The 26,751-nt window shown below is 43.3% G+C and overlaps 1 protein-coding gene across 1 annotated transcript; it reads right to left on the bottom strand.

The window, feature by feature from the left end:
- Positions 1-1,181: 1,181 nt before the first annotated feature.
- On the bottom strand, positions 1,182-26,707 carry LOC134205837 (uncharacterized). Its single transcript, XM_062681456.1, has 9 exons — positions 26,552-26,707; positions 25,430-26,489; positions 24,643-25,356; positions 24,083-24,580; positions 23,274-24,014; positions 22,729-23,208; positions 3,211-3,612; positions 2,762-3,151; positions 1,182-2,326 (listed from the first exon to the last, which is right to left on the bottom strand). Exons 1-9 carry the CDS (start codon positions 26,559-26,561, stop codon positions 1,333-1,335), a joined length of 5,289 nt encoding a protein of 1,762 aa, XP_062537440.1. The 5' UTR covers positions 26,562-26,707; the 3' UTR covers positions 1,182-1,332.
- Positions 26,708-26,751: the final 44 nt, after the last annotated feature.

Genomic DNA, 26,751 nt, shown 5'->3' with positions numbered 1-26,751 from the left:
TCATCACACGGTCGCATATGCTCCTGGCAGTGCAGTAGTGGAGGCTTTTGTCCCACTGAAGAGGGAGACGGCGAGGATACTCTACCAAGACAAAGTACATGGTGGCAGGTAGAGATAGGGGAAGACCTAGTGGTGTTGGTGCAGAGGTAGTGCTTGATGTGTTTGAAGTTGTTGATGAATTTGTTTACCTTGGAACGCTTGTAGCATGTGCCAATGACGTTTCTCGTTAAGTGAAAATATTTCTGCAGCGAAGGGCCTATTACGAATAACGTAACCAGCTTAGGTCCCGCAACATTCATACGGAAACGAAATTTTATCTATACAAAACTCTACCAGTGACCTTTTATGGATATGAAGTATGGACGTTAAAAGAAGCGGACGGAGAGCTTTCGAGGTTTTCGAGCGAAAAGTGCTGCGTACAATACTCGGAGGGAAACTAGAAAACGGTGTGTAGCGCAGACGCACGAATCATGAGCTGTATCAAGTATACACAGAAGAAAATATTGTGAATCGTATAAAATACGGCAGACTTCAGTGGGCTGATCACTTAGTGCGAATGTCGGAAGAAATAATAGCGAAAAAAATTCAACGGAGAACCAAATAGGGACCGGTGACTTCGTGGAAGGCCACGAACACGCTGGCTGCACGCGGTGGAATCGGACCTGGGACCCTGAATGTTTGGGGAAACTGCCCAAGTAACCACCAAGCATTAATTATTGCATTTAATCAATCACAGATCAGCATATTAAATGCTAACTGCATTATATCAGTTTTAACGATGTGAAGATGTATTTATTCATCAACTGTCAAGCAACGATACACTAATTCAGCATAAGGAATGCAGCAATGCATTACTTATGTTTTATGTCAACATGCCAAAGTAATCGAGCATTATTTCGGTGGTAAACTTTACATACTATTGAAGAGCTATCAGTATTCAATGTGTTAAATGCAGTCTAAAAATCTCTCTTCAAAATATAGGCAAGGGCAGATCCATTAAGAACGTAAAGCAAAAAATGTCAATTTGATTCATTTCAAATTTGTGTATTTTGATTGTCACACTTCGGGCAACCCCTTTCCAGCCAAGCGTCACGTAATTTATGGATGCTCCCCAAGACTTTTCCACATATCTTACCTTTACACAACATACATTTCGAAAAAAATAATTAATCAAGACCATATTGTATTCTTTTAACATATTTATTGATTCGTATTTTTATTCTGTTGTATTTTAATGAATATTATTAAGCATCAATAAGTAATAGCTACATATAAATAGCAGATCAACAGATCTTTGGAATTCTTAGAAATGTGAAGAAAAAAAACATTTTTTCACGGTTGTCCGTTTTTGTCGCCGTACGTTGCTACAAATACTTCCCACTCCATTTGGTGAACCTTCGCCAGATGGGTCTTCAGTTGTACTTTCAACATGAAACGCTGACCGCACATGTCACATGCGTACGGTTTCACGTTGGTGTGGGTCCGCATGTGCACATCAAGAGAATACTTCTTCTGCAATATCTTGCCGCAGACAGGGCACGGAAAGTGGCCGGTATGTCGTCTCACGTGCTCGCGAATAAGAGACTTGTGCTTCAGGAGTTTTCCGCACACTGGACAAGGAACCATCTGACTCTCGTGTTTGACTGCGTAGTGGTAATCGAAGGTACTTCGATATTTAAACCTCTCATCGCATTGATCGCAGTTGTATTTGTAATTATCCTCGTGATGGATCAAGATTTCGTGACGATCACGTGTAATTTTGTTACTGTACTGTTTGCCACAGCCTTCAAACGCACATTCGTAAGGCCTTATACCGTTGTGTTGGTTCATGTGGTATTCGAACAAAGATCGTTCTATACTTTTTCCGCACAATTCGCAGATTTTCTCGTACCGAACGGTGCCTCCCTTTTTAACTTTGATGCAACCTTCGTCATCAAAGAACTTTTTCCCTGTGAATCGCCGTTTGTGGGTCATGAATGCCTCCGTAACTTCTTGCAGTCGTCGCTTTGCAACTCTGGGACGCTTTTGCGATGGTTCGCCATCCACTCCATCAATCGTGGGATCACCGAAAGCACTACCGCCGGTCAAACTCTCCGCCATTTTGGAAAATAGTTCGTACAATGGATCCTTAATTTCCTCGTTGAGTTCTTCTTCGTCATCGTTGTTGAAGGTATGGGCCATGTTTTTGAAAACGTTGCGAGGCCTTCGTGGGCGATGCTTGTTGCGCAAACGGCGCCACATAGATTTGGCATCGTTCACTTCGCAGTTTTCGAACATGCCTGCAATCTGCGTCCAAGCGGCACCACGCATCTCTGATTTGAAATAGCTGTGAGGAATATAGAAGGGATTTATTATTACAAAAAAAAGCCTATTTAGTAACAAGATAAAGATTGTGGCTGTCGTTGCTGTCCGGAACATCTTTTGCTGACTGGGATAGGGAGAATGAGAAAGGGAACCGAAACAACAATGTTTATCTTGTAACTAAAATACCTTTTTTCAAAAGTTAAATTATTTTTTGATTTATCGCCAACCCACTAGAAACAAAAAAGCAGAGACAGATAACTCTCTTAAAATCAAAATCAAAGGTTTCAGTTTCAGAGCTCATGGAGGAAGATTGAGAGCATGCCCCCTCACATGAATATCATAGTCAGGCCTCAGATTACTGAGTAATAATGTCCTGTTAGGAAAGTAGTATTAGTAGTAGTAGGATTAGGATCCCAATAGAATTTTCAATCCCAATAAAACTATGCAAAATACTCACTCAGCGTGACTACTGTTCCACAGTAGCTCATGTTTGATCACCTCCTGCACAAATTGGACCTTGGCTTCCAATGTTGGAAATGGTCCCGATTCAATATCCAGGTTGACTTCTTTCTCCTTACGTTTTTGATAGCACAAAGGTTTTGCGATGGCTTTGGCGCTAAATTTTCCCAGCTGCATGTGCCCATCGAGTAATGCACGTAACCTCACGTAAACCGGCTCGCGCAGCAGTGGATTGTTCTGGCGCATCAACCCTTTCATCGATCGCAATGTTCGACCACGATAGACGTTTCTCAAGCGAGTCCACAAAGCTTTAACCGTGGCCTTGGTGAAATTCATTTGCTCCGCGATGGTCTCCCAGATTTGATCTCGTTTCTCTAAGTTTAGGTGTCTGTAAAATAAGAGAGCAATGAAACTATTGATCACAAATTATAAATCCGAAACACCTACTCAGCGTGTTCGCTATCCCAAAGAATAGAATGCTGCTCTACCAAACTTATGAGCTTCAACTTGACAGCCTTATCAAACTTGACGGAAAATTCATCATTGTCTTCCAAAGCTTCGTTGGACTCCAACTCCTTCTCGTGTTCTACTATTTGCGATTTGGCACTGGTGATCGCCAAATGTGAGCCGAATTTCATATTATCAGTGCACATTTCGTCCAGCAGTTTGAAAAGTGGATCCCTTAGAAGCGGAGCAGTGGTGGCCAATTTCCCGCTGAATACACGTTTCATTCGACCGCGGTACAAATCGCGCAAACACTTCCACGCATATTTGACTTCCTCGCGTGTTATTTTCATTCTGGCAGCTATCACATCCCATTTCTGGTCCTTGAGCACGCAATTGCCAAAGCTGGAAAGGAAACAACGCAAATCTTTGAAATGTTTAAATTAACACAATGAAAAAGACATAATGAGAGAATTTAAATTATGCATTCTAGAATTCGATTGCCCATCTAGATACAATATCCAGGTGAAAAAGGTAGGCACACTCAACCCTATTTTTACGACACTTATTGGGGGGACGTAAAACGAATATGACGTAAAAAATCATTCAAGAATTCCAAGAATTGGAGTTTAGACCTTAAGATCAATATGCATAACGAATGATCTACATGCTCCATTTAGAAATGCAATATGCTCTTAGTGATCATTTGAACCAAATTGGATATAAATTGATTGCATGTTCCATTGCAGGTTATCCAATAATTCTAAGATTTTCACTACAGGCCTTAGGGTTAATATGCGCAACGAAAGATCTATTTGCTCCTTTCAGAAAAGCAACAAAGCTCTTTGAATCAAATTGGATATGACTTTAATGCATGATCCATTCAAGGCCATGCAAGAATTTCAAGAATTGTAGTTCAGGCCTTAAGATCAGAAAGCGTAACGAAAGCCTTTGAACATACTCTCAGTAGACCTGTGCGCCGCCGCGCCACGCCGCCGCCGCCGGTGGTTTTACTCGCGCCGCCGCCGCCGACGATTTTGGGTCGGCGCGCCGCCGATCATAATTTTGCCACGCCGATGACTAATCGTAATAAAAAAAATCAATTAACTTAAGTCGAGTCGAGCCAACACGAGACACTGCAAACGGCCTAATAATTGAGGTCGAAATACGTATCTGTGAAGAAATACAGCGTGGTAGAGTTAATTGGAATAGTACTAAACTAGTCTTACGACAGTTCATACATGTTATGAAAACTCATATGTGAATATGTACGTTATGTGGATTCCACATAACGTACATATTCACATATGAGTTTTCATAACATTGTAAATTAACGTCCAAGTCGGGTGGTTTAATCCCCGTAAATAGGCAATTAACTTTGATTGAACTCATAAATGTTGTTAAGGTGGCTCTCGTCAAAATTCAATTTCAAATCTTAAATTAATATGTTGGTTGATTAGTTTGAGAGTTTGAATGAGGCTTTATCTAGTATAATAATACATAAATCGTTAAATTGATCTTTGGAATACGTTAAGCCAAGGCCTCATTCAGACACTCGCAAAATGGATTTGTTGTGGTTCATAAGCTTTTCCCCATTCTTAAAGGATCTGGCATTGGTGCAGGTAAATTATTTCAGTTTAGAAATTTCAAGTTAAGTTGCACATTAGTTATTTTGACTATATTTATTTTTTTATTTATTTAAATCAACTTATTTAATCAGTTTCCTTATTTTTTAGATTTGTGCTATAGTTGGCTTATAGAGCAAACTGATTTAGAACAATATTTATATCCCAACTGTGAATGCTTTTCCGATTTTTTTGTTCCAACTCCCGAGTAAGTAATTTATATTTTGAAATCAATTTCTGAGTAAAACAAAACCACTTGCTAAACATCAGCAAAGCAAATATTGCTGTGCATATATTACGAGCATCACTTAAAAACGCTTCTTATTTTTTTATTCACAGCTATTGTAATCCAGAACTGGGTCATTGTCGCCTCGCTACATAGTATTTAGTCAAATTGTTTAGTTAAAACGTCAAGTATTTTCAAGTACCGTGCTTTGCCCTTATTCCGTTCACCTAAGACAATGCGCTATATCTAAAAGCTCTAAAAAATACCCGTTTAGTAGTTTGAAACTGCAATTTCGCTACATAGTGTCATTTGCTATATACAATTGAAAATAAAATATGTTGGGTTGCATTCATAGACTTAGGCTCCACTAGTGAAAAAAACATTGACAAATTATGTGGTCCTAATTCCAATCATCTGAAATGGCATTCTTCCTAATTCCGTTCATTCGTGTTCCTAATTCCAATCACTCGAAAAACATTTGATTTCTTGAAGATGCTAATACCAGGCATCATTTTTCTTACAACTCCATCTTTTCATTTACTATAATATTGCAAATAAAAAGCTTTATATGTAATTTCCTTCCAAATTTAAAATACAATGAATGATATTTCCTTAGTATAGCCAAGTTGACTGTTTTTTCGTTTGTTTCACTTACCATTCGAGATATATTCAACATAAACATTGATGCTAGCTGCCCAGTTGCATCAGGTACCACAGAGAAGGCCAGATACTATTCCTTATCGGAGTTTTACACCTTATGCTCAACGTAATTTTGACTATAGCCTGGATACTAGACCTTCTGACCTGAACCTTCCAAAACAATGTCTCTGTTTGTTTGGAATTGTTCGTACCACTGTTTCGTTCAAGTAGAATATTCTTTAAAGTTCCGGTTCTTTAAAGTACCGGATAACTCTACTTCTACGAAATATTCACGAATTTCGGTAAAACATAACCTTATTTGCAGCTCAGAGAGAGCAGTTTTTTTTTATAGAAATTCCCCAAGAAATTTCCGGATAAAGCTTTTAAACAAGAACGCCGCAATTATGGATTGTGCTGTTTAAAACTGTCCGTATTCTCCGGAAACCCTTTCTTAACATTGTCCAGCATTCACTTTATAAATCATCATTAAATCATTAACTGAAAAAACTGTATTTTCCCGGCACGAGTTGAAAAAGGTCCCATAACCTGTCGTTAACGGAATTCCTTTCGGTCTGCCTGCTTGCGGGATAGAATTTCAAATGTTCACCATTCACCACTCATATGGCTTCATGTACGATGTACCTTTTCTTGCTCATAGATTAGATTATAAAACACAGAACTTTCGGAATCCATCCTCCAAACCCAATGAACGGAATAAGGAACGAGTAGATTTAGAGGTACCCTTATTCCGGTCAAGATATTTTTCACTTTTCAGCATTTTCTATCGGGAAAATACAGGCAACAATTTGGTAATACGCTATAATGTTACCTGTTTTGTCTTGTTATGCTGCTGTGTTTGAAATCCAGGACGAATTTTTACTTTAAAATGCTTAAATATTATGACAGACATTCTTAGCAAGTGGGTTAATGAAAACAGTCAAAATGGCGCTCGTAGTGACGACCAACAAATTTTGTTTAAATTTTCACTATTAATCGCTAAAAATGACGCTGGTTTTCATTTCATTCAATGCATACATAACCATAGAAAAGTACAAGGATATTTTTCTGTTGTTTTTATACAAAAACTCTTTATTATTTATCATTTTGTCTTGCGTGAACGGAATTAGGCACTGATTGGAATAAGGGCACAGCACGGTAGTTCAGGCCTTAAGATCAGAAACCGTAACGAAAGCCTTTGAACATACTCTCAGTGATCATTTGAATCAAATTTAATATAAATAATGGTCCATTCTAGGCTATCAATGAATTCTCAATGGCGCTGAATTTAGAACATTTTTTTCAATGTGACAATGGGTCTGGGGGGTGAGAATGGGTCATCGCTCTCACCGGCAGTCTGGAGGTCATAGAGCAAAATCGTTTAAGAAGGTCTCTTATATTTTAGTCTTCTTGCCCTCAGATACATTAAATCTATTCTTCAAAGCATTCTAAGTAGTTGAAACAGTGACCCATTGTCACCCCCGACGACGGTATGTTGTAAAATGGCGCATACGTCACCGTAAAATGGCGCACCATGAAAATTTGTCGCAATACCAGAATGAATTTGCGAAACTATTCCCCTACGGCGAAGCGTTGCAAGGCGGCGAGAAATGCGTCGGTTGTCAGATCGGACACCAACTCCAAAAGTACGGCCTTCGTTGCCATACAAACGAAAACCGCGGTGTAAGCTTTCGCCACCTTCGGAAGGTGTGTTCCTTGTTTCACAAGCATCGGTCCGGCATAGTCCCCACCAGTCATGCTGAAGACGGGGGATGGTGTCACTCGTTGTTTTGGAAGATCGCCCATTAGCTGAGAAACGCCTGTTGGATTCGATCAAAACCATTTCACGCATGACCTAGTCACCTGACGAATGGTTGTTGTTGTTGTTGTTTATTTAATCTTTACCGCCTTGGGCGGCCTTCGATATAAATGAAAAGCAATTATAGTATTGTATACTTATCTGGTAAATGGCTACGTTGTTCTGAGTTTGGGTCTTCTTCTGCTATCTTTGATTCATACTACTTTAAGGCTGATTTTCCTTTGAATAGAGTTTAAATGTTTTCTTCCACGCACACTTTTTCACTGTTTCTTTTCTGCTTTTGAATTCTGAATGGTTTCTTTCTTCTTGTTGATTTTTCCTGAATTCTTCTTGTTGCTTCCTTGGCTTCTTCTTCATGCTTTTCTTGTCTTCTTCTTGCTTCTCCCGATTTTTCTTGATCCTGTTTCTTCTTTATATCCGTACTTCCTTTCTGGTCCTACTAACGCTTTCTCCATTTAGTCCTGATGTTTTGCCATGTTGATCGTTTTCAGCTCCTACTTCGTCCGCTATGGTCACTTTCGTTTTCCTCACTCTGGTTCTTGCTTCTTCTTGAAATTCCTGGTCAGCATTTGTATTGGTACCTAGCGAGACGTGTGCCGATTAGGGAATAGCGACGGTCATAACTTCTACGCCCGCACGGTCACCCTCGTAGGATTTTTTACCATCTTTCCCCGAACCATCCTCCTTTTCTTCGCAGCTTTTGTCTTCTACTTGTTCCTCCTTTCTTGTTTCCTTGCTTGCCGCAGGGCCGCTCTCGTAGGTTACACACTTCCACTATTTTCTTCAAATACTCGTTCATTGGTGCCATCTTTTCCGATTACTCCTGCTCATCTGTCGTTCTGTTCAGTTGCTATTGTGTCTTACTCATCGAGACGTGTACCGATTAAAGAAGAAGCGACGGTCATAACGTCTTCTTCCGCACGGCCACCCTCGTAAGTTTCGATCATGGTTTACCAGCGAGACGTGAACCGATATAGGTATAGCGACGGTCATGACTTCTACACCAGCACGGCCACCCTCGTGGTGTTTTTAGTTCTTCATATTAGCTCGAGCAATCCACTTTCACGAAGAAATTTCCTTAGGTCCGATTCTTTAGTACGGTCTTCGCTCAATATTTCTTGCAGAGATCCTTGTATATTACACAATCGTCTTTTGTCTTCGTACTTGCGACAGTCGATTAAAAGATGTTTAACGTCCAAATATGTTCCGCATGTTTCACAAACTGGATCGGTTCGATCAAAAAGATAAGAATGTGTAACTCTTGTGTGCCCTATGCGTAGTCGTGTGATTGCGTTTTGTTCCTGCCTATTACCCAATGGGATCCATTCCGTTGTGTTGTTTTTGATCTGCCGTAGTTTGTTCTCTCTTAATTGATCCCAGTACTTCTCCCATTCCCAACGCGTTCTAGATTTGATTTCCGTTTTAGCATCACATGCAGGAATTGGTAACTCCCTCGGATGCACCTCAAGAGCTGCCTTTGCAGCGTGATCTGCTTGCTCATTTCCATTGATGCCCATATGTCCGGGAGTCCAGCAAAGAACAGTAGTTTGGTCTGAACATAACATTATTTCAATCTGTTGAATCCACTGGTGTTTTGAAGATCCACATTCTACCGCAGCAACAACACTTTCAGAATCAGTGCAAATGATTCTTTGGACTGCTCTGTTCTTTGGTCGACGAATTGCTTCCAGTATAGCAAACGCTTCAGCCGAAAATATCGATAGGTCTGGGGGTAGTCCTACGCTTGTTACATCTTCTCCTGATACAATTCCAGCTCCTACTTTCCCTGGTTTCTTGGAACCATCCGTGAATACGAACTCGGCTGCTACGAAGTCTTCATTTTGTATTCGAGCAAATTTCCGCTTGACCATAGAGATCGAAAGATTTCGTCCCCCAACATCTTTAAGTTTCCAGCATACTTGAGGTCTATGATACGCCCAACTTTCCGTGTGAGTTGAATACGTTTCTATGTTTGGGATCTCAATGTTGAGATTATTGGTAGCGATTGCTCTAGCCCGACGTAGACTAGCTAAGTTTGAGTTTTCCCTTGATACTGAAGATAAACTAATTAGATTTTTGATGGAGGTTTCCCAGATTAGATATTTCTGAGGTAGAACCCCATTAATGGACAGTATGCTATCTATGGGACTCGTCACAAATGCATCAATAGCAAGTCGCACTGCCTTGTTTTGGCATGCGTTCAGTTTTTTTATTTGCGTTTCTGAAGATAGGCGCTCCAAAAAGAAGTTTAGACTGAATTATTGCCTTGTAAATATTAATCATAGTTTTAGGGTGTCCACCAAATCGGTTTCCAGAGATAGAACGAAGAATGTTAATTCTTGGTTCTACGTCTGATTTGATCTTTTCAATATGCGCATTCCAATTCATTCTACTGTCGAAGATAACTCCCAATATACGCATTGTTTGAACCTCTTTAATTTCACATCCTTCTAATTTTAGAGGAGGAATACTTTGATGTGATCGCTTGCGGCACACATGCATAGCTGTCGTTTTCTCGTGAGATAATCGGAAACCAGTTTTGGATGACCACTTTTCCAACGATACAAGGGTTTGTTGAAGTCGTTTACGGAGAACTTTATGACACTTTCCAGAGATGTAAATGATAATGTCATCCGCGTAAACCAGGATTTTAATGGATTTTGGTACTGCACTAAAAACTGAGTTGATGGCGATAAGGAAAAGGGTTACGCTAATGACGGATCCTTGCGGTACTCCATTTTCTTGAATCATTTCATCACTTTTCACAGTGATTCTCTCCAATTGTCTGGGAAATCACCGCTTTCCCATAAACGATTGATTTCGCGCAGTAGAGTATTCTTTGCGTGTATTGGTAATCTGCGAATCATTTCATAATGTACTCCGTCTGGACCTGGGCTAGATCCTCGAACGTTATCTATCACATGTAGCAGCTCATGCATTTCAAAAGATTTATTGTAGTTGGCGTTAGCTCTCGAAGGAAAAGTTAAAGTTCGTGATTCACCGGATAGCTTCTTTCTAATGAATTCGCTTGAATATCCCCTATCAGAGGAAACATCTGTATAATTTTTAGCGAGCAAGTTTGCAATTTCAGTTGGCTGTGTAACTAGACCACTGTCGGATTGCAAACTGGGAATTTTAAATGAGCGGCGATTCCCATGCAGAGATCTTACTTTTTCCATAGTGTTGTAATAGGAGTTTCCATGTTAATGCTATTTACAAATTCTTCCCATGACTTAATCTTAGAATCCCAAATTAATTTACGTGCTACCCGTTTGGCGTTTTTGAATTCTTCTTTCCTAATTGCTCTGTCGGGGTGTTCAACGGGTGTTCGTTTTAATTCACGCAAAGCTTTACGACGATTTCGTATTGCTTCAGCTAATTGTGTGTTCCACCAAGGCGCACCGTTGGGTCGGTGAACGCCAGTCGTTTGTGGGATAGACAGTTCAGCAGCATTGACAATAGCACGGGTAATTGATTGCATATCGTTCTCTACACAAGGGGGTAGATGGGTAGTGATAAGGTCTTCGAAAAGGGTCCAATTGGCTTCATTTATTTTCCAACGTTTTCTACTTCTAACTGTTTGATCTGAGGTTTCAACTTTAAGAATAATGGGGAAATGATCGCTATCGTGTGTATCCAGCAAAACCTCCCAAAGAAATTCAGTTCCCAATTCAACAGAAGCTAGTGAGAGATCTATCGCATCCGTGCTCCCTGAGCTGATTGTTAGATGTGTGTGGGATCCATCGTTAAGAAGCAGCAGGTCTTCTTCATCGATTGTTTCGAGGAGGGTTCTTCCATTAGAAGATGTTTTCCTACTGCCCCAAGCCGAGTGATGGGAATTAAAGTCACCCAGGACGAGGAACGGTCTAGGAAGCTGTTGGAACAGAGCAATCAGCGTGCTTTTATCACACATGCCATGGGGTAAATATATCGAAACTAATGTTAGAGTAAAGGGGAAATGTATTTGTATTGCTATGGCAGATAATTCTGTATGTAGTTGGATACGATGATGGGAATAGTTGTCATGCACTGCAATAGCAACACCCCCCCATGTACCTCTTGCATGTCCAGTATCATGATGATAATAAGAATGGAAATGTGGTATTTTGAAGTTTTCTCTGGTATGTGTTTCTTGCAGCGCTAGAGCGTAAATATTGTATTTGTATACTAATTGTCGTAACTCATTTTGATTTCTTTTGAGGCCGTTCAAGTTCCACTGCAGAATAGCTCTCCCTGGTCTATCTGTTGTATCTCGTTCTTCTGGATTCACTTGTTGTGGTTGCTTCAAATCTACGTCCGTGTAAGGTGATGGTTGTGTTTTTTTCCGTGGCGGCGAGTCTCCTAAGTATTCAGCTTCTCTTGGTTGGTGTCCGACGGGTGTGTTGTTCCTGCTCTTCTTTCCTGATTTTTTGGATGAGTATGATGTACTAGGTTGTTGAGAGTTTGGTTCAAGGGAATGATTAGTTTGTATGATGTTGTTCGAGTCTGTTTTACCATCGTCGTTCGTTTGTTCGGGTGTCAACAATGTGTTCTGTGTTGGTAGGATCTGGTCATCTGTTTCGATCTGAGTAGTGGTCATCGTGTCAGTGTCATTGGCTGTTGGGGGTCTGCTATTAGATGAATCCTGACGATTTGTGCTGCACGAACATTTGCAGGTGCATAGTCTTCTTGCTTGTTGTGTCACTTGCGAATAGGAGCCACACTGCTCAGAGAAGATACGGCGGGCGTAGCAACCAAAACTGCTGTCTGATTGCAGAAAGAAGCCCAGCCGATCCAACGTGCAAAAGTTCGTAATGCATTTCTCGGATCAGGCGATGTGTGACTGGACTTACGTTTGGAAGAATCAGCTGGTGCTTCGATTCGTCGGATAAGTTGGAATGCTTGAGTCGTCCACCGACCCTTAGCACACCATCATCGGTCGGATTGAGATTTACGATGCGTTTGCAAAGCGTTTTAATTTTCACTCGCTGGATTTCATCGCGTAGTTCGATATGCAGAACCACGCGTACGATGACCATCGTCGACCGTCGAAGTTCTTGCACGATTAGATGTCTTCTGGTGATGCGCTCCTGCAGGTGAAACTCCTGAAAAAAAACCTGCAGGTTTCAAATATTTCCAGCTGCTCTTCGATGAGTGCCGGCATTGCTACTACATTGGCCTTCAGTTCCGGTAGATCCTCGTCGAGCACATCATTCACCACCTCAAGACTAGTAACCGGTGAGTTGATATACTTGCCACAGAACAGTTCGCTAATCATAAGTTCGCCTGGAAGCATCCCACGAGATACAATGTCTGTTGGGTTGTGTTGGGAACGAACATAAATTCCAAAGAAATCCGTCGGAATTGGCTTGAATCTCGGTTACACGATTACATACGAATGTTTGTAGCTGATAAGGATGCTTTTTCAGCCACGCCAAAACTATTTCGCTATCGGAATATAACACTACCTTTCGTATGTTGATGCTGAGGGCTGGCAGCACCTTGCAGACCAGACGAACGAGTAATAATGATGCGCACAATTCCTTGCGTAGAATCGTAAGTGCTCAGAGTGGTACCACCTTCGATTTGCTGATTAGCAGTCTGGATTTGAGGGTTCCATCATCCATTATGCTTTGGATGTAAACGCAGGCTCCGTATGCCGCATTAGACGCATCTGCAAATCCGTGCAGCTCGTAACAAACAGCACCACGAAAGGTTACTTGGCGAGAAATTTTTATTTGCATCAGTTGAGGTAGCGCGGTCTTGAGGTTATTCCATTCCATTTGTGTTTGGTTGTCAACGGGTTTGTTCCAATCCAGTTTACATTGCCATAAGCGTTGTACCAGTAGCTTTGCTAAATGGATGGAAGGTGCAAATAATCCTAGCGGATCGTAGTGTTTCGCTACCTTCGAGTAGATTATACGCTTCGTAGCTGGGGAGTCGCGATCAGTTGGTACCTTTACACATTCGGCAATCAATAGTTCATCGGTGATTGGTTCCCACAGTAGGCCGAGAACCTTAATGACATTGTTGACATGGCGACGATCTGCAAGCGGTTTCAGCGTTTCTTTCTCGTCTTCCGGAATGCGTGCAAGTAGCTCGGGTGAATTGGAGCTCCACTTGTGAATTGGGAATCCACCACGAGCCAACATCAATTGGTGCTGTGCTTCGATAGCATCGTCGATCGTAGCAGTCCCTGATAAGACGTTGGCCACAAAACAGTCAGACTTGATGATATTTACTGCTATCGGGAATGTCGCTTCTTCTTCGTTGGCGAGCTGCACCAGGCATCGAGTGGCTTGGAAAGGCGCTGAAGCAGTACCGTAAGAGACGGTCAGTAGCTCCAGAATTTTCAGAGGATCGTTCGGATTTTCCCGTTCGGATTTATTTCTGCAGCTCGGCAAAAATCCGCACAGCCGTGCGCCAGCAAAATGAAAAACTGATATCCCGGCAAAAATAACGTTTGTTAGCTGATATTCGTCAAATTATTTGCTGATTTTCAGCAACTTTGACAGAAATCTCGGCAAAAATCATGTTTGCTGAGGAACGGCTGTGCGAATCTCGGTAAAAGTTCAACATTTTGCTGAGATCCCGGTAAAAAAAATTAAGTGTGCGGATGAAATCCGAACTCCACCAGTACAGCGAACGAGCGTGAAGCCCCTCCAGCTACCAAGCCGCCTGGAGCTGTTGGAACACAGCCAAGAGTTCAGTCATTATCAATTCCGACTGGCAATACCTACATACCAAGCAAAACTGATGGCAATGATACGGACAGTTCAACATCAAGTAACAGACGACGATTGCGCAGCAGACGATCGCCGCCAGGGAAGAAGATGAAGCACTGCGACGATATCTCCAGCGAAAACGGACGAGCCTCGGGCGATGATATGCAGCAATAATAGAGCACACCAGTGTAAACATCGGCTCCATCAACATCAACACGATCACAAACGCAACAAAAATAAATGCTCTACGTACTTTCATCCGCACAGTCGATCTGGATATAGTTTTCATGCAGGAGGTAGAGAATGAATAACTAGTTCTACCCGGCTACAACGTAGTCTGTAATGTCGATCATGCAAGGAGAAGAACAGCAATCGCTCTCAAGGAGCACATAAAATTCTCAAATGTTGAAAAGAGTCTGGATGGAAGGTTGATTGCTTTACGGGTTCACAACACGACACTGTGCAATGTTTACGCTCCATCGGGATCGGCTCTGCGAGCCGAGCGTGAACGATTTTTCGACAGAACTGTTGCCTACTACCTTCGACACCGCTCCGATCACACCATCCTTGGTGGCGACTTTAACTGTGTGATTCGGCAATGCGACGCAACCGGATCAAACCCGAGCCCTGCACTGCAAACCACCATACAGCAACTTCGGCTCAACGACGTCTGGCAGCAGCTACGTTCCCGCGACCCGGAATACACATACATCTCACACAATTCTTTCTCTAGATTAGACAGGTTGTACGTCAGCGCCAGCTTACGAGAACAGCTGAGAGCAGCAGATGTTCACGTCTGCTGTTTCTCGGGTCATAAAGCTATTACTGCTAGAATATGCCTTCCTCTACCTGATACAGTACCGGGGCGAGGCTTCTGGTCTCTTCGTCCCCATCTCCTGACAGCAGAAACCCGCCAGCGCCGAAACTTTCGCTCATGGATAGAATGGTGGTTAATGTGCGCAAAACCGAAGATCAAGTCTTTCTATCGCTGGAAATCAAAAATCGCTTTCGAACAATTTCATTTCGAACAGCAACGCCTCTACGTACTGTTGCGGCAAGCGTATGATGAATACCATAATGATCGTTCCATGCTTACCAGAATTAATCAAATAAAAGCCCAGATGCTATCTCACCAGCGACGTTTCACTGAAATGTTCGTACACATCAACGAAAGGTACGTAGCGGGGGAACCTCTGTCTGTCTATCAGCTAGGAGAACGAACACGACGAAAAACGCCCATCGAAATGATACGGAACGAAAGAGATGAGATTGTTGACAACGCCGACGAGATACGAAATCACATGGTGCAATATTTCACCCAACTGTACGCACGAGGAGATGTTAATAATGTAGAAGGCACCGGTTTCCAATGTGAGAGAGCTATCCCCGAGCAAGATCCTGTTAATGGAGCCTGTATGAGCGAGATCACAACAACGGACATTCTTTTTGCTATCCGAACGAGCGCATCCAGAAAATCACCGGGTCCCGACGGTCTGCCAAAAGAGTTCTACCTACGTACGTTCGACGTGATACACCGAGAGCTGAATCTTGTTTTGAATGAAGCAATCGGATCGAACATTCCTGCACAGTTTGCCGATGGGGTGATAGTTTTGGTAAAAAAACGTGGAGCGGGAGACACCGCTCGCTCATACAGACCAATTAGCTTGGTCAACTATGACTATAAAATCCTTTCACGAATCCTCAAAACCAGGCTTGAAAATGTTCTGCGAACCCATAAGGTCCTGACCGATTCGCAAAAATGCTCGAACGGAGAGAAAAACATTTTTCAAGCCACCCTGTCAATAAAAGACAAAATCGCTCATTTGAAATCAAACAGGGGATCAGCTAAATTGATTGGTTTCGATCTGGATCATGCGTTCGATAGAGTTGATCACCAATTCCTATTCAGAACCATGCGTGACATGGGCTTCAACAACGCGATAGTAGATCTCTTATCCAACATTGCCGCAGCTTCATCATCTCGGCACTCATAAACGGGCACCTTTCTGCATCCTTCCCAATTCAGCGGTCGGTACGACAGGGAGACCCCCTCTCGATGCACCTCTTCGTTATTTATCTACATCCTCTTCTACTGCGACTGCAGCAAGCGTGTGGACGAAATTTAATCGTTGCCTATGCAGACGATATCAGTGCTATTGTAACCAATATAAATCAACTGAATGAAATGCGAGATCTGTTTCGGCGTTTTGGACGAGTGGCTGGAGCAATGTTGAACGAAAACAAAACAACGACGATCGATGTTGGTCAAACCGATTCCCCGCTCACTATTGGCTGCGTACAGAAAACAGTTTAAAGATACTCGGCATAATCTACACGAATTCAGTGAGAGAAATGGTGAGTTTAAATTGGGACACAATTGTGACAAACTTTGAACGGCAGGTTTGGCTTCATTCGCTGCGGAGCCTGACGATACACCAAAAGGTGACTTTGCTGAACACATTTCTCTCATCGAGGATGTGGTACATGGCGGCACATTTGCATCCCACGGCGGCGCACGTAGCAACTTCCCAGGTTTCAGAGATTGTTCCCATTGCTTACGTGTCGACTTGTCTAGAGCTGCAGTCAACAAATAGACAATCATCAACTCTGATACACCCTTTAACTCCTGGTTCAAGTACTCGAGACTCTCGACGTGGTTGATACATCCGTCGAGCAGGGATCGCAGTTCTCTGTGGGATTCGGATGTCATTCTCCTTAGGGATAGCAGACCTCGGATGTGTGTCTCCACATTTACACGTTGGTTCTCGTAGCGTTCTGTTAGGATTGCACATGCATGTGCGTAGTTGCCTTCATGTATCCTCTTTGCATCGAGTACACCTGCTGCCGCTCCGACCAGTACCTTGTCCAGGTGATAGAGGTTGATGGCATCCGAATCGCGGGATTGTACCATCACATCCTGAAACTTGGCTTTGAATTTTGGCCACTTTGTATACTCACCATCGGCGTATGACAATTTGTTGTCGCATGATTTATGCTTCCACTGCGGCTAATGTGTTGTCGAAATAGTTTTCGAAGCGAATGTATTTAATTTCTTGCGCTCCGGAAAAATGGCAACAATCTCACTGTGGTATTTCGAGTATTCAGTGAACGCCGACTGCAACTTTGTTGCGTACACTTTCAAATAACTCGATCGGAAGTTGCACGTTGACACTTTCGTTGATGCGCAGAATCATATTCATCGCCTGGTCCCTCTGGAGTTTGAGGAATTTAATTTGCGTAGCTATTGCGGGATCGCAAACAGCACCCGTAGGAACATCCCAGCATGGCCAAGATTGCTGCAACACCGCACGAGGGCGAACGAGGCACGATACAAACGGGCGCGGAACAGACAAAATTCGATTTTTCGGAGGAAAAAGCGCCAGCAGGAAGATCGAGACCGTGAAAAGAACCTTCTTACGAACGAGCGTGAGGTGATCCAAAGGTGGCGGCAGCACTACGAAGAACACCTGAATGGCGATGTGGCAGACAACAGTGGCGGTATGGTAATAAATCTAGGAGCACGCGCGCAGGACATGTGACTTCCGGCTCCGAATCTCCAGGAAATCCAGGAGGAGATCGGCCGGCTGAAAAACAACAAAGCCCCTGGAGTTGACCAACTACCAGGAGAGCTGTTAAAACACGGTGGTGCGGCACTGGCTAGAGCGCTGCACTGGGTAATTACCAAGATTTGGGAGGAGGAAGTTTTGCCGCAGGAGTGGACGGAAGGCTTCGTGTGTCCCATCTACAAAAAGGGCGATAAGCTGGATTGTCTACCGCGCAATCACATTGCTGAACGCCGCCTACAAGGTACTCTCCCAAATTTTATGCCTCCGACTAACACCAATTGCAAGAGAGTTCGTGGGGCAGTACCAGGCGGGATTTATGGGTGAACGCTCTATCACCAGAGTCTCTTAATTCTCGTGTATACATGGATGAGACAGTGTGCCATGAGCTACAAAAGCTCACGTAGCACTGATTCTGTGCGACGAGAGAAGCTAGCGCGCGCATAAAATAACTGAGTGAGCGTGTCTCAATGTACGTCTCATGAGACTCATCTCATGCGCTAGGAATGCATAGTTGGCGTTACTTAGGCGACGATATTATTGAATGAAAATTTCCCGCCCAAGTTGTTTTACGCACCTCCGCTGTTGTTTGCAAACGGAGCTGAAATCTGAAATCCAGACGAATTTTATCAAATTAATGAACTCTAACTTGCTCACCCCGAAGGCAACGAACAGAGTCATATTGGAACCCCGGTTTACGAAGAAACGGCGCCTTTTCAGTATGACTAACGATTCTGTCCCAGTTACGAAACCTAATCTCCTGCTCGGAACCGGCAGCACTCTTTCACCTTCATCAGAAATCAAGACCGTCCCTAAGCCCCAGCCTAAATTCTGGCTTTATTTGTCGCGGATTGCACCAGACGTTTCAGCTGATCAAATTGGCGAATTGACAAAAAAGCGTCTCGAAACCAATGACGTTCAAGTAGCTCGTTTGGTGCCTAAGGGGAGAGACATAAGTTCGCTATCTTTTGTCTCATTTAAAATTGTAATAAATGCCGAATTGAAATCGAGAGCGCTTTTGAGTTCGACATGGCCTAAAGGAATTCTTTACCGAGAATTTTGCGGCGACAACTCCAGAGAAAATTTTTGGCGACCAAAACCTCCACCTGCGACCAACGATCCGCTAGGCATTCCGGCGGAAACAGAAATTGTGGTAATCGAGTGATTCTAGCAACTTCCTTCAACATTTCACCGGGACGCATTTTGCCGCTAGTTTCATGGAAGACCCCAATCCCCTCAACACAGTCGAGCCCCTCCTGCCAGCGACCCGCAGCCGTCCCGGTCCTGCGTTTGAGACCGGAGTGGGGGTTCTCCAAATCGTCCTTCAGGCAAGTACGCTCCTATTCACAGCATTTCACTTCCTGAAAAATTCCTTGTTTCCAGTCGCCTATCAACTGAACAACCGCCTTCAGTTCTAACCGTTTCGACAACTGCACGCAAGTGTACTACAAGTTCTATGGAACAACTGTATCCTTTGAACACTGTATGCAATCACGTGAACCGCGAAATCTCTACGCCCGAACCCACTGCTGTGTGCGAATCCATGGAGTCATCTGACAAAAGAAGTTGTCTTGGACAACTGAGCAATCAACAACCGTTATTCTGCTGTACATCGGGATGCACTCTTGCCCCTAGTTATGAGGAAGCCCCTATCTCTCTCATCGCAGTCGAGCCTCTCCCGCCAGCGACCATCAGCCATCTAGGTCCTGCGTTTGAGTTGAGAGACGGGGTCTTCCAAACTCCTCCTGCAGGCAAGTTCGTTGTTATTACGAACAATTCTTTACCTGAATCGATTATCGTTTCTAGTCAAGCCAAACAAAGTCTGCTGCTAACGGAACACCGGGACGCTTCTGTGTCACAAGTCCTAAGGAAGCCCCTATTCCTCCCATCGCAGTCGAGCCCCTCCTGCCAGCGTCCAGTAGCCGTCCCGGTCCTGTGCATGGGAAGGGAGACGGGGACTTCCGAATTCCTATTACCGGCAAGTACGATCAATAAACCACCGCCTATCTTCCTGATATTATCCCGATTTCCAGAGCAACAGCCCCCCGTTCGAAACCGCACGTTACTATGTACTATCAGAACGTTGGCGGAATGAATGGTCTAGTGGAAAATTATCAACTAGCGGTCATGGATCATTGTTACGATATCATAGTTCTGAACGAGACTTGGCTAGACTCTCGCACAATTTCGAGCTATATTTTTGGAACTGGGTACGAGGTTTTTCGATGTGATCGAAACTCTAATAACAGCAGGAAATCATAATCGCTGTAAGTTCTAGTCTGAAGGCATCAGCAATCGGAAACGATTCGTTCAACACTGTGGAGCAGCTTTGGGTATCTATTCAGCTCGGAGACCGTAAACTATTTGTTTGTGCGGTGTATATTCCTCCAGACCGAACTCGAGACTTGGAACTCATTGACACGCACTGCCGATCAGTCTTCTTTGCGTCGAAAATAGCGTCTCCCAACGATGAAATCATCGTTCTGGGCGACTTCAACCTTGCAGGAGTCGCGTGGGTTCCAACTCACAACGGTTTCCTACGCCCTGATCAGGAGCATTCCTCGTTTCACCCGGGAACTCTCAGGTTGCTGGATAATTACAGTACTGCAACTTTATCTCAAGTTAATTGAGAATAATCGCTTGCTGGATCTGTGCTTCGTCGGTCGTTACACCGCTCCATTTATTTCCACTGCACCTGTTCCTTTGGTCAAGACTGCCCCTCACCATCCATCTCTAGTAATTGGAGTTGAGAATGACGACGTCCGCGACTATGTTGGTACTTCAACGACTGTGTCATATATTTTTCGCAAGGCGAATTGCCGAAGTGCTGTCCAACTTGGATTGGCAGAGTATCCTCGACCCGGCCGATGCAAATTTCGCTGCACAAACTTTTTCTCATGTCTTGGCATATGTCATTGACAGACATGTTCCAAAGAAGGTTGCCCATACCGACTCTAGGGTTCCGTGGATGACAAATGACCTTCGTTCGTTGAAAAGGACAAAAAAGGCCGTTTTGAAAAGGTTCACAAGGTTTCACACTCTTCCCTTGAAACACCATTATGCTAGGCTGAACCACGAATACAAACGGTTAAGTCGTTTCTATTTTAAACGTTACCAGCGGAGAATACAGCAACGGCTTAAATCCCATCCGAAATCTTTTTGGAACTACGTAAACGAGCAGCGTAAGGAAATAGGTCTTCCATCGTCCATGGTCTACAACGGAGTCATGGCATCAACTCAACAAGAAATGTGTAACCTATTCTCGGCCAAGTTTGCTAGCGTGTTTGTCAATGAGCGCCTCTCCAGTGACTCCATAACCAGCGCAGCGGGTAATGTACCCTTATCGAATAAAACGCTAAACGCTATCGATGTAAGTACAGTTGCCATAGCGAGAGCAGCCACGCGGCTAAAAACGTCATACAAATCGGGACCTGACGGTGTTCCGTCGGTTTTCCTAAAAGCGAGCATTTCCTGCCTTCTGGATCCACTTCATCTAATCTTCCAGCTCTCCCTTTCTAACGGTGTATTTCCGTCCTGCTGGAAGACAGCTGAAATGTTTCCTGTGTACAAAAGGGAAGCAAGCGCGATATAAACAATTATCGAGGAATCATGTCGCTATGCGCTGTATCGAAGTTGTTCGAGCTGGTCGTCATGGATTCTCTAAATGGCCACTGTAAACATTATATCAGTACCGACCAATATGGATTTATGGAAAAACGTTCCACATGTACGAATCTACTGTGTCTCACATCATACGTTACAGACAGTATGCTTGCTTGTGATCAAACAGATGTAATTTATACGGATCTAACTGCAGCATTTGATAAGTTGAACCACAGCATTGCGATCGCCAAGCTTGATAGATTGGGAATTGGAGGCAGCCTGCTTGCATGGTTTGGTTCGTACCTTACTTAGCGCCAGTTGACAGTTGCTCTAGGCGATTGTCGCTTGGAAAGCTTTTTCGCGATGTCTGGCATACCGCAGGGTAGCCATCTGGGACCGTTGATATTCCTTCTCTACTTCAACGACGTACATCTAGTTCTAAAAGGACCGCGATTATCATTTGCAGATGATCTTAAAATGTTTTTGCGCATCTGCTCAATAGCCGATTGTCATCTACTACAAGACCAGATCGATGCTTTCGCTCATTGGTGCGATCTAAATCGACTTGTAGTTAACCCGAAAAATCGAATCACCTCAAGTCACTCGACTCGTAGAAGAAGCCCAAGGGATTTACACAAGTGGCCTGCGTCAGACTGAAAAGCGAAGCTAAACGAATTGGACTAGTCATCAACACGTCGAAGACAAAGTACATGATAGAAAGAGGCTCAAGAGAGGACAATGTAAGCCACCCACCACGAGTTTGTGGCGACGATATCGAGGTGGTTGATGAATTCGTGTACTTGGGCTCACTGGTAACCGCCGATAACGATACCAGCAGAGAAATGAGGAGACGCATCATGGCAGGAAATCGAACGTACTTTGGGCTCCGCAAAACGCTTCGACTATCTACAAAACGCATATTGCAGTTGCATCAGCTGTTGGGAGAACCACCCATCGTTCACACCGCGAAAATCGGAAAACTGCGGTGGGCCGGGTAGCCAGAACGTCGGACAGTAATCCGGTGAAAATGGTTCTCGACAACGATCCGACGGGAACAAGAAGGCGAGATGCACAGCGGGCAAGGTGGATCGATCAGGCCTGGTTGGCGAAGTGCAGCCATGGACCGAGCTGAATGGAGAAAGCTTTTATTTATTGCACAGGCCACTCCGGCCTTAGTCTGGTATTAAAAATAAAAAGGTATAGAACAGACAAAACTAGTTTACATTAGTTGCTAATAAAAAAACTATTGCAAAAGAATTCAATATGATCAAAATGCAATCCAAGAAGTGTTTTGATATTGAGATCTGGAAACTGTTTATATGCCCAACTTATTCAATTTACTTACTCTGGATGTTTCTGGTTCCAAAGATACTCGTGCCGGTGTACAAACTGAGCCAATTGCATTCTTTTGGAACTGCTAGTACAGGCCATGCCAATCGCTTTGTTTGGCATTTTTCGTGATCCAACTGTGGCCCTGTCCTCTTCTGAATCGTCTTGATGCTCCTCTTCATTTGTTGCTTCGTTCTGGTCACTATTACGTACGCTCATACTTTCCAGTATTTCTATCAATTTGCGGTACTTCTTGTCAACGTTCGCTTCAACGATGAGTCCTTCACTTTCTCGTCGGCGGTGATTTCGAAGTAAACCCTGCATCGTTTTGAAATGGTTCCGCACGATATCTTTATCCATTTCAAATTTGACTCCAATAATGTTCCAGATCGTTTCCGCCTTATTGGAGGAGCAAGCCAACGTTGGGTTCCAAATTTCCGGATACTTTTGAACCTCCGTGGCGATGGCAATTTTGAGTCCAATCGGTAGTTTTCTCCTAATAAAGAAAAAAAGACTCATTATTCTGTTGAATATGCAAACTTTGTGGCCTGCGCAGCTTACCTTTCCACCAAATTGATTTCCTCTGGCGGGGCCACATACGGCTCCAAATCTTCAAGTATCGGAACAATCTGATTCATGAGGTTGAACAATGAACATTTGTCCAACCGCAGCCGCGTCATTAGATCACCTTTGATGAGACGAGTTCTGTTGTCCATATAGTTCTGCTTCATGACGTTCCAGCGGGCTTTTGCGGTGGCAGGATCCAGTTCCAGTATTTCACCCGCTTTCTTCCACAAGCAAGCAGAACTGGTAGAACTGGAAGTATTTTGATTTATAAGTTCCAGCACTAGTTGAGCAAACGTAACATGGAGATCATAGTTTGAGGAAGAAGGTCTCGCGGTTGGTTCAATCTGCTCTTGCTTGATATCGATTTCATATTCAATCTCTTCATCTGACTCTACATCCGGTTCTTCTATAATACAAGTAGGAACGACAAATCCTTCCTCTGTGGACTCATCCATGATATCGTTCGATTCCGATTCATGTGATAGTAAGCTTTTTATTGCCACTGGAGTTGAGCCAATCTTCATATTATCCGAACACATCACGTCCAACAGTTTAAAAAGTGGATCTCGCAATAGCGGAGCAGTGGTGGATAATTTGCCGCTGATAACGCGTTTCAGTCGACTGCGGTACAAATCCCGTAAACACTTCCACGCATATTTGATCTCATCCCGTGTGACTTCCATTCGGGCAGCAATGACGTCCCATTTTTTATCCTTTAAGATACAGTTATTGAAACTGCAATGGTTTAACGGCATTAAATAAAAAATGGTATTGGTTAGAATAGATTACGATTAGATACTCACTCTGCATGTTTCTTGTCCCAAAGGTATGGGTGCTTGTATACAAACCGAGCTAATGCTATTCTTTGAGTATCACGAGTGAATGCCGCGCCAGAAAGTTGTTTCGATTTAGTTTTTGGTTTGCTTTTAACGGGTGTGTCTTCCACAGCATCTTCCTCTTCCAGATCATCGTTTTGTCTGTCAGGTGCTTCATCTTCATCCTGATTCCCAGCTTTTGAGCGCATACTTCGCAGCATTTGAATCAACTTGCGATACCTTTTGTCTGCGTTCGATCGAATGTTGAGCCCATTTCTTTCTCGTCTGCGGTGGGACCGCAGCAAACCCTGTAACGCCTTATAGTGGTACCTAACAACATCCAAATCCATTAGGAACTTGTCACCGATGTTCCTCCAGATTAACTCCACCATGTGCGAAGAACTGGACATAGCTGGGTTCCAAATTTCCGGATACTTCTTAATCTCCATGACGAGGGGAACTCTAATGTCAATTGGTAATTTCTTCCTATGAATGAACAAATGAATTAAATCAATGTTCAAATAAAATATTATTCATTGCCTACTTACCTCTCGTTTATACTGTCTTCACCCAATGGAACAATATACGGTTCAAATCCTTCTAGCTTGGGAACAATTAGATTCATAAGAATAAACAATGAACAGCTATGCAGTTTAAGACGCGTCAAGAGACTGGCGTTACTGAGGCGATTCATATTATCCATATAAGTCTGTCTCATTTCATTCCAATGTGCCTTAGCGGTGTCCGAATCCAGTTCAAGATTCACGCCGGCCTGCTCCCACAAACAAGAAGATGTAGAACTATCATTCTTCAAAAGTGTCAGCACTTCTTGAGCAAACGTTATTTGAAATTCATAATTTGAGTTTGATTCGATCTCTTGCTTGATATCGGTCCCGCCTTCTAGCTCATCTTCGGATTCTTCCGCTGACTCGTTTGGAATGGGATTTTCGTTACGATCATTCTCTACTACTGCATCGTCAGCGTCATTGGAATCTGATTCATGTTGAATTAAAGTTTTTATTGAAACAGTCGGAGTTGACCCGATCCTCATGTTATCGGCACACATTTCGTCCAACATTTTGAAGAGTGGATCTTGCAGAATCTGAGCGTCGCGGTTTAACTGTCCTCGAATAACTCGTTTAATTCGGCCTCGATACAAATCTCGCAAGCATTTCCACCCATACTTGACCTTATCTCGTGTCACATTCATCTCCTTCGCAATGCTGTCCCATACATCGTCCTTCAAAGCGTTACTAGGAAAGCTGTATGAAAGAAATCAACTTATGAGCATAGTATCATAATGGTAGAGTAGTACCACAAAACCTGATTACTTACTCAGCATGCTTCCGATTCCATAGAATCTCGTTATCGTATATCATCTTCGTCAACTTCCGCCTCCGACGCGAGCTGGTCACCGAATTATCACACGATTTCCTGCATCTAGCAGATCGAGGGCTTTCCTCATCCTTTCCAGATTTTCTCTGCCCTGTATCAGATTCATCAGAATTGTCTTCGTCGCTATCCTGCCCTCTCATATAATGCAAAACTTCCATCAATTTGCAGAATTTCACATTCGACTGGGAATTATTTGGCTTGCGGTTGCGATTGATCCGGTAGAAGCCCTGAAGCTGTCTCCAGTGGTTTTTGATAACCTTTTCATCCATTTCAAACTTACTGGCAATAGTTTTCCATGTTTTCTCGATCATTTTTGCCGAGCTTGCCAGTGACGTGTCCCAAATGATCTGATTTTTCTTTATTTCCTCAGCAATGGCAAGTTTTGTTCCGATGGACAGTCTCCTGCTATATTCATCATATCCACTGCCATTTTCGTCCGAACTGTCATCATTTTTCTGTTCCTCCTTAAGCAATCCTGAATTTATATTAGGTTTAATTTCCAAGAACTCTTCAATCATCGGCCCTGGTTCCCACTCTACATCATAATCCAGTTCTTCCTTCACTTCCACTATGGGAGCAAAGGCATTGGAAATCGAATTCTTTTCAGCGCCCTCCAGACCCACCTCATACTCAACCATATGCTCGTTGATCACATCCTTGTGCTGCTGTACCAGCAAACGCAGCTCATCCACATGCTCACGATAGCGTCCCCAATTGTTCCCATCCTTACAGTCAATCTTCACCGATTCGTAAATTTCTTCCGCTTGGCGACACAGCGTCCGGAAGTCATCGATCAAGCAAATCGTCTGCTGACAATTGGTGCACACCGTTCGGATGCTGTCCTCCGGTGAAACAAACACTCCGACGCAGTCCCGGATCTTGAGAGAGAGGGTTTCATTCTCTGCAAAAATATCGACATACCGGTCGAGTCCGTCGTCAATTTGGATACACTGCAAGCACAGACGGCACCGCGGCTCCAAATTGGCTGGTTTTGACTCCGCTGTTTACCATTTGGAAAAAATGTTCCATTTACTTTGTATTTAAATTTGTATATTTTCTTACCTTGCATCATTTTGGATGAACGTTTATTTTATTACGATAATATACAGCAGTAAACTAAAATTATGCGAAATATTGAACTACGAAAGGAAATTCGTATTTTTTTCGTCTTCGACTTTTTCAGTTTGTTGACAGAAAATTGTTTCGGGAAAAGAAGACGAAAACGAAGCTGACGTTTGGCACTGTTGCCAGATTGAATCTTT

The sequence above is a fragment of the Armigeres subalbatus genome, chromosome 1, assembly GCF_024139115.2.
Source record: "Armigeres subalbatus isolate Guangzhou_Male chromosome 1, GZ_Asu_2, whole genome shotgun sequence".
In the NCBI taxonomy this organism is placed as follows: domain Eukaryota; kingdom Metazoa; phylum Arthropoda; class Insecta; order Diptera; family Culicidae; genus Armigeres; species Armigeres subalbatus.
Note: the sequence above shows the minus strand (reverse complement) of the source record. Positions and strands in the feature narration are given on the sequence as shown.

What these genes read in the sequence shown, in the direction of transcription:
- LOC134205837 (XM_062681456.1), bottom strand. An exon ending in TGGAACCAGAAACATCCAGA is followed by an intron (nt 3,613 to 22,728) that starts GTAAGTAAATTG and finishes TTTCCTTTCCAG; the next exon opens with CTTTGGCAATTGCGTGCTCA. An exon ending in TGGGATAGCGAACACGCTGA is followed by an intron (nt 3,152 to 3,210) that starts GTAGGTGTTTCG and finishes CTTATTTTACAG; the next exon opens with ACACCTAAACTTAGAGAAAC.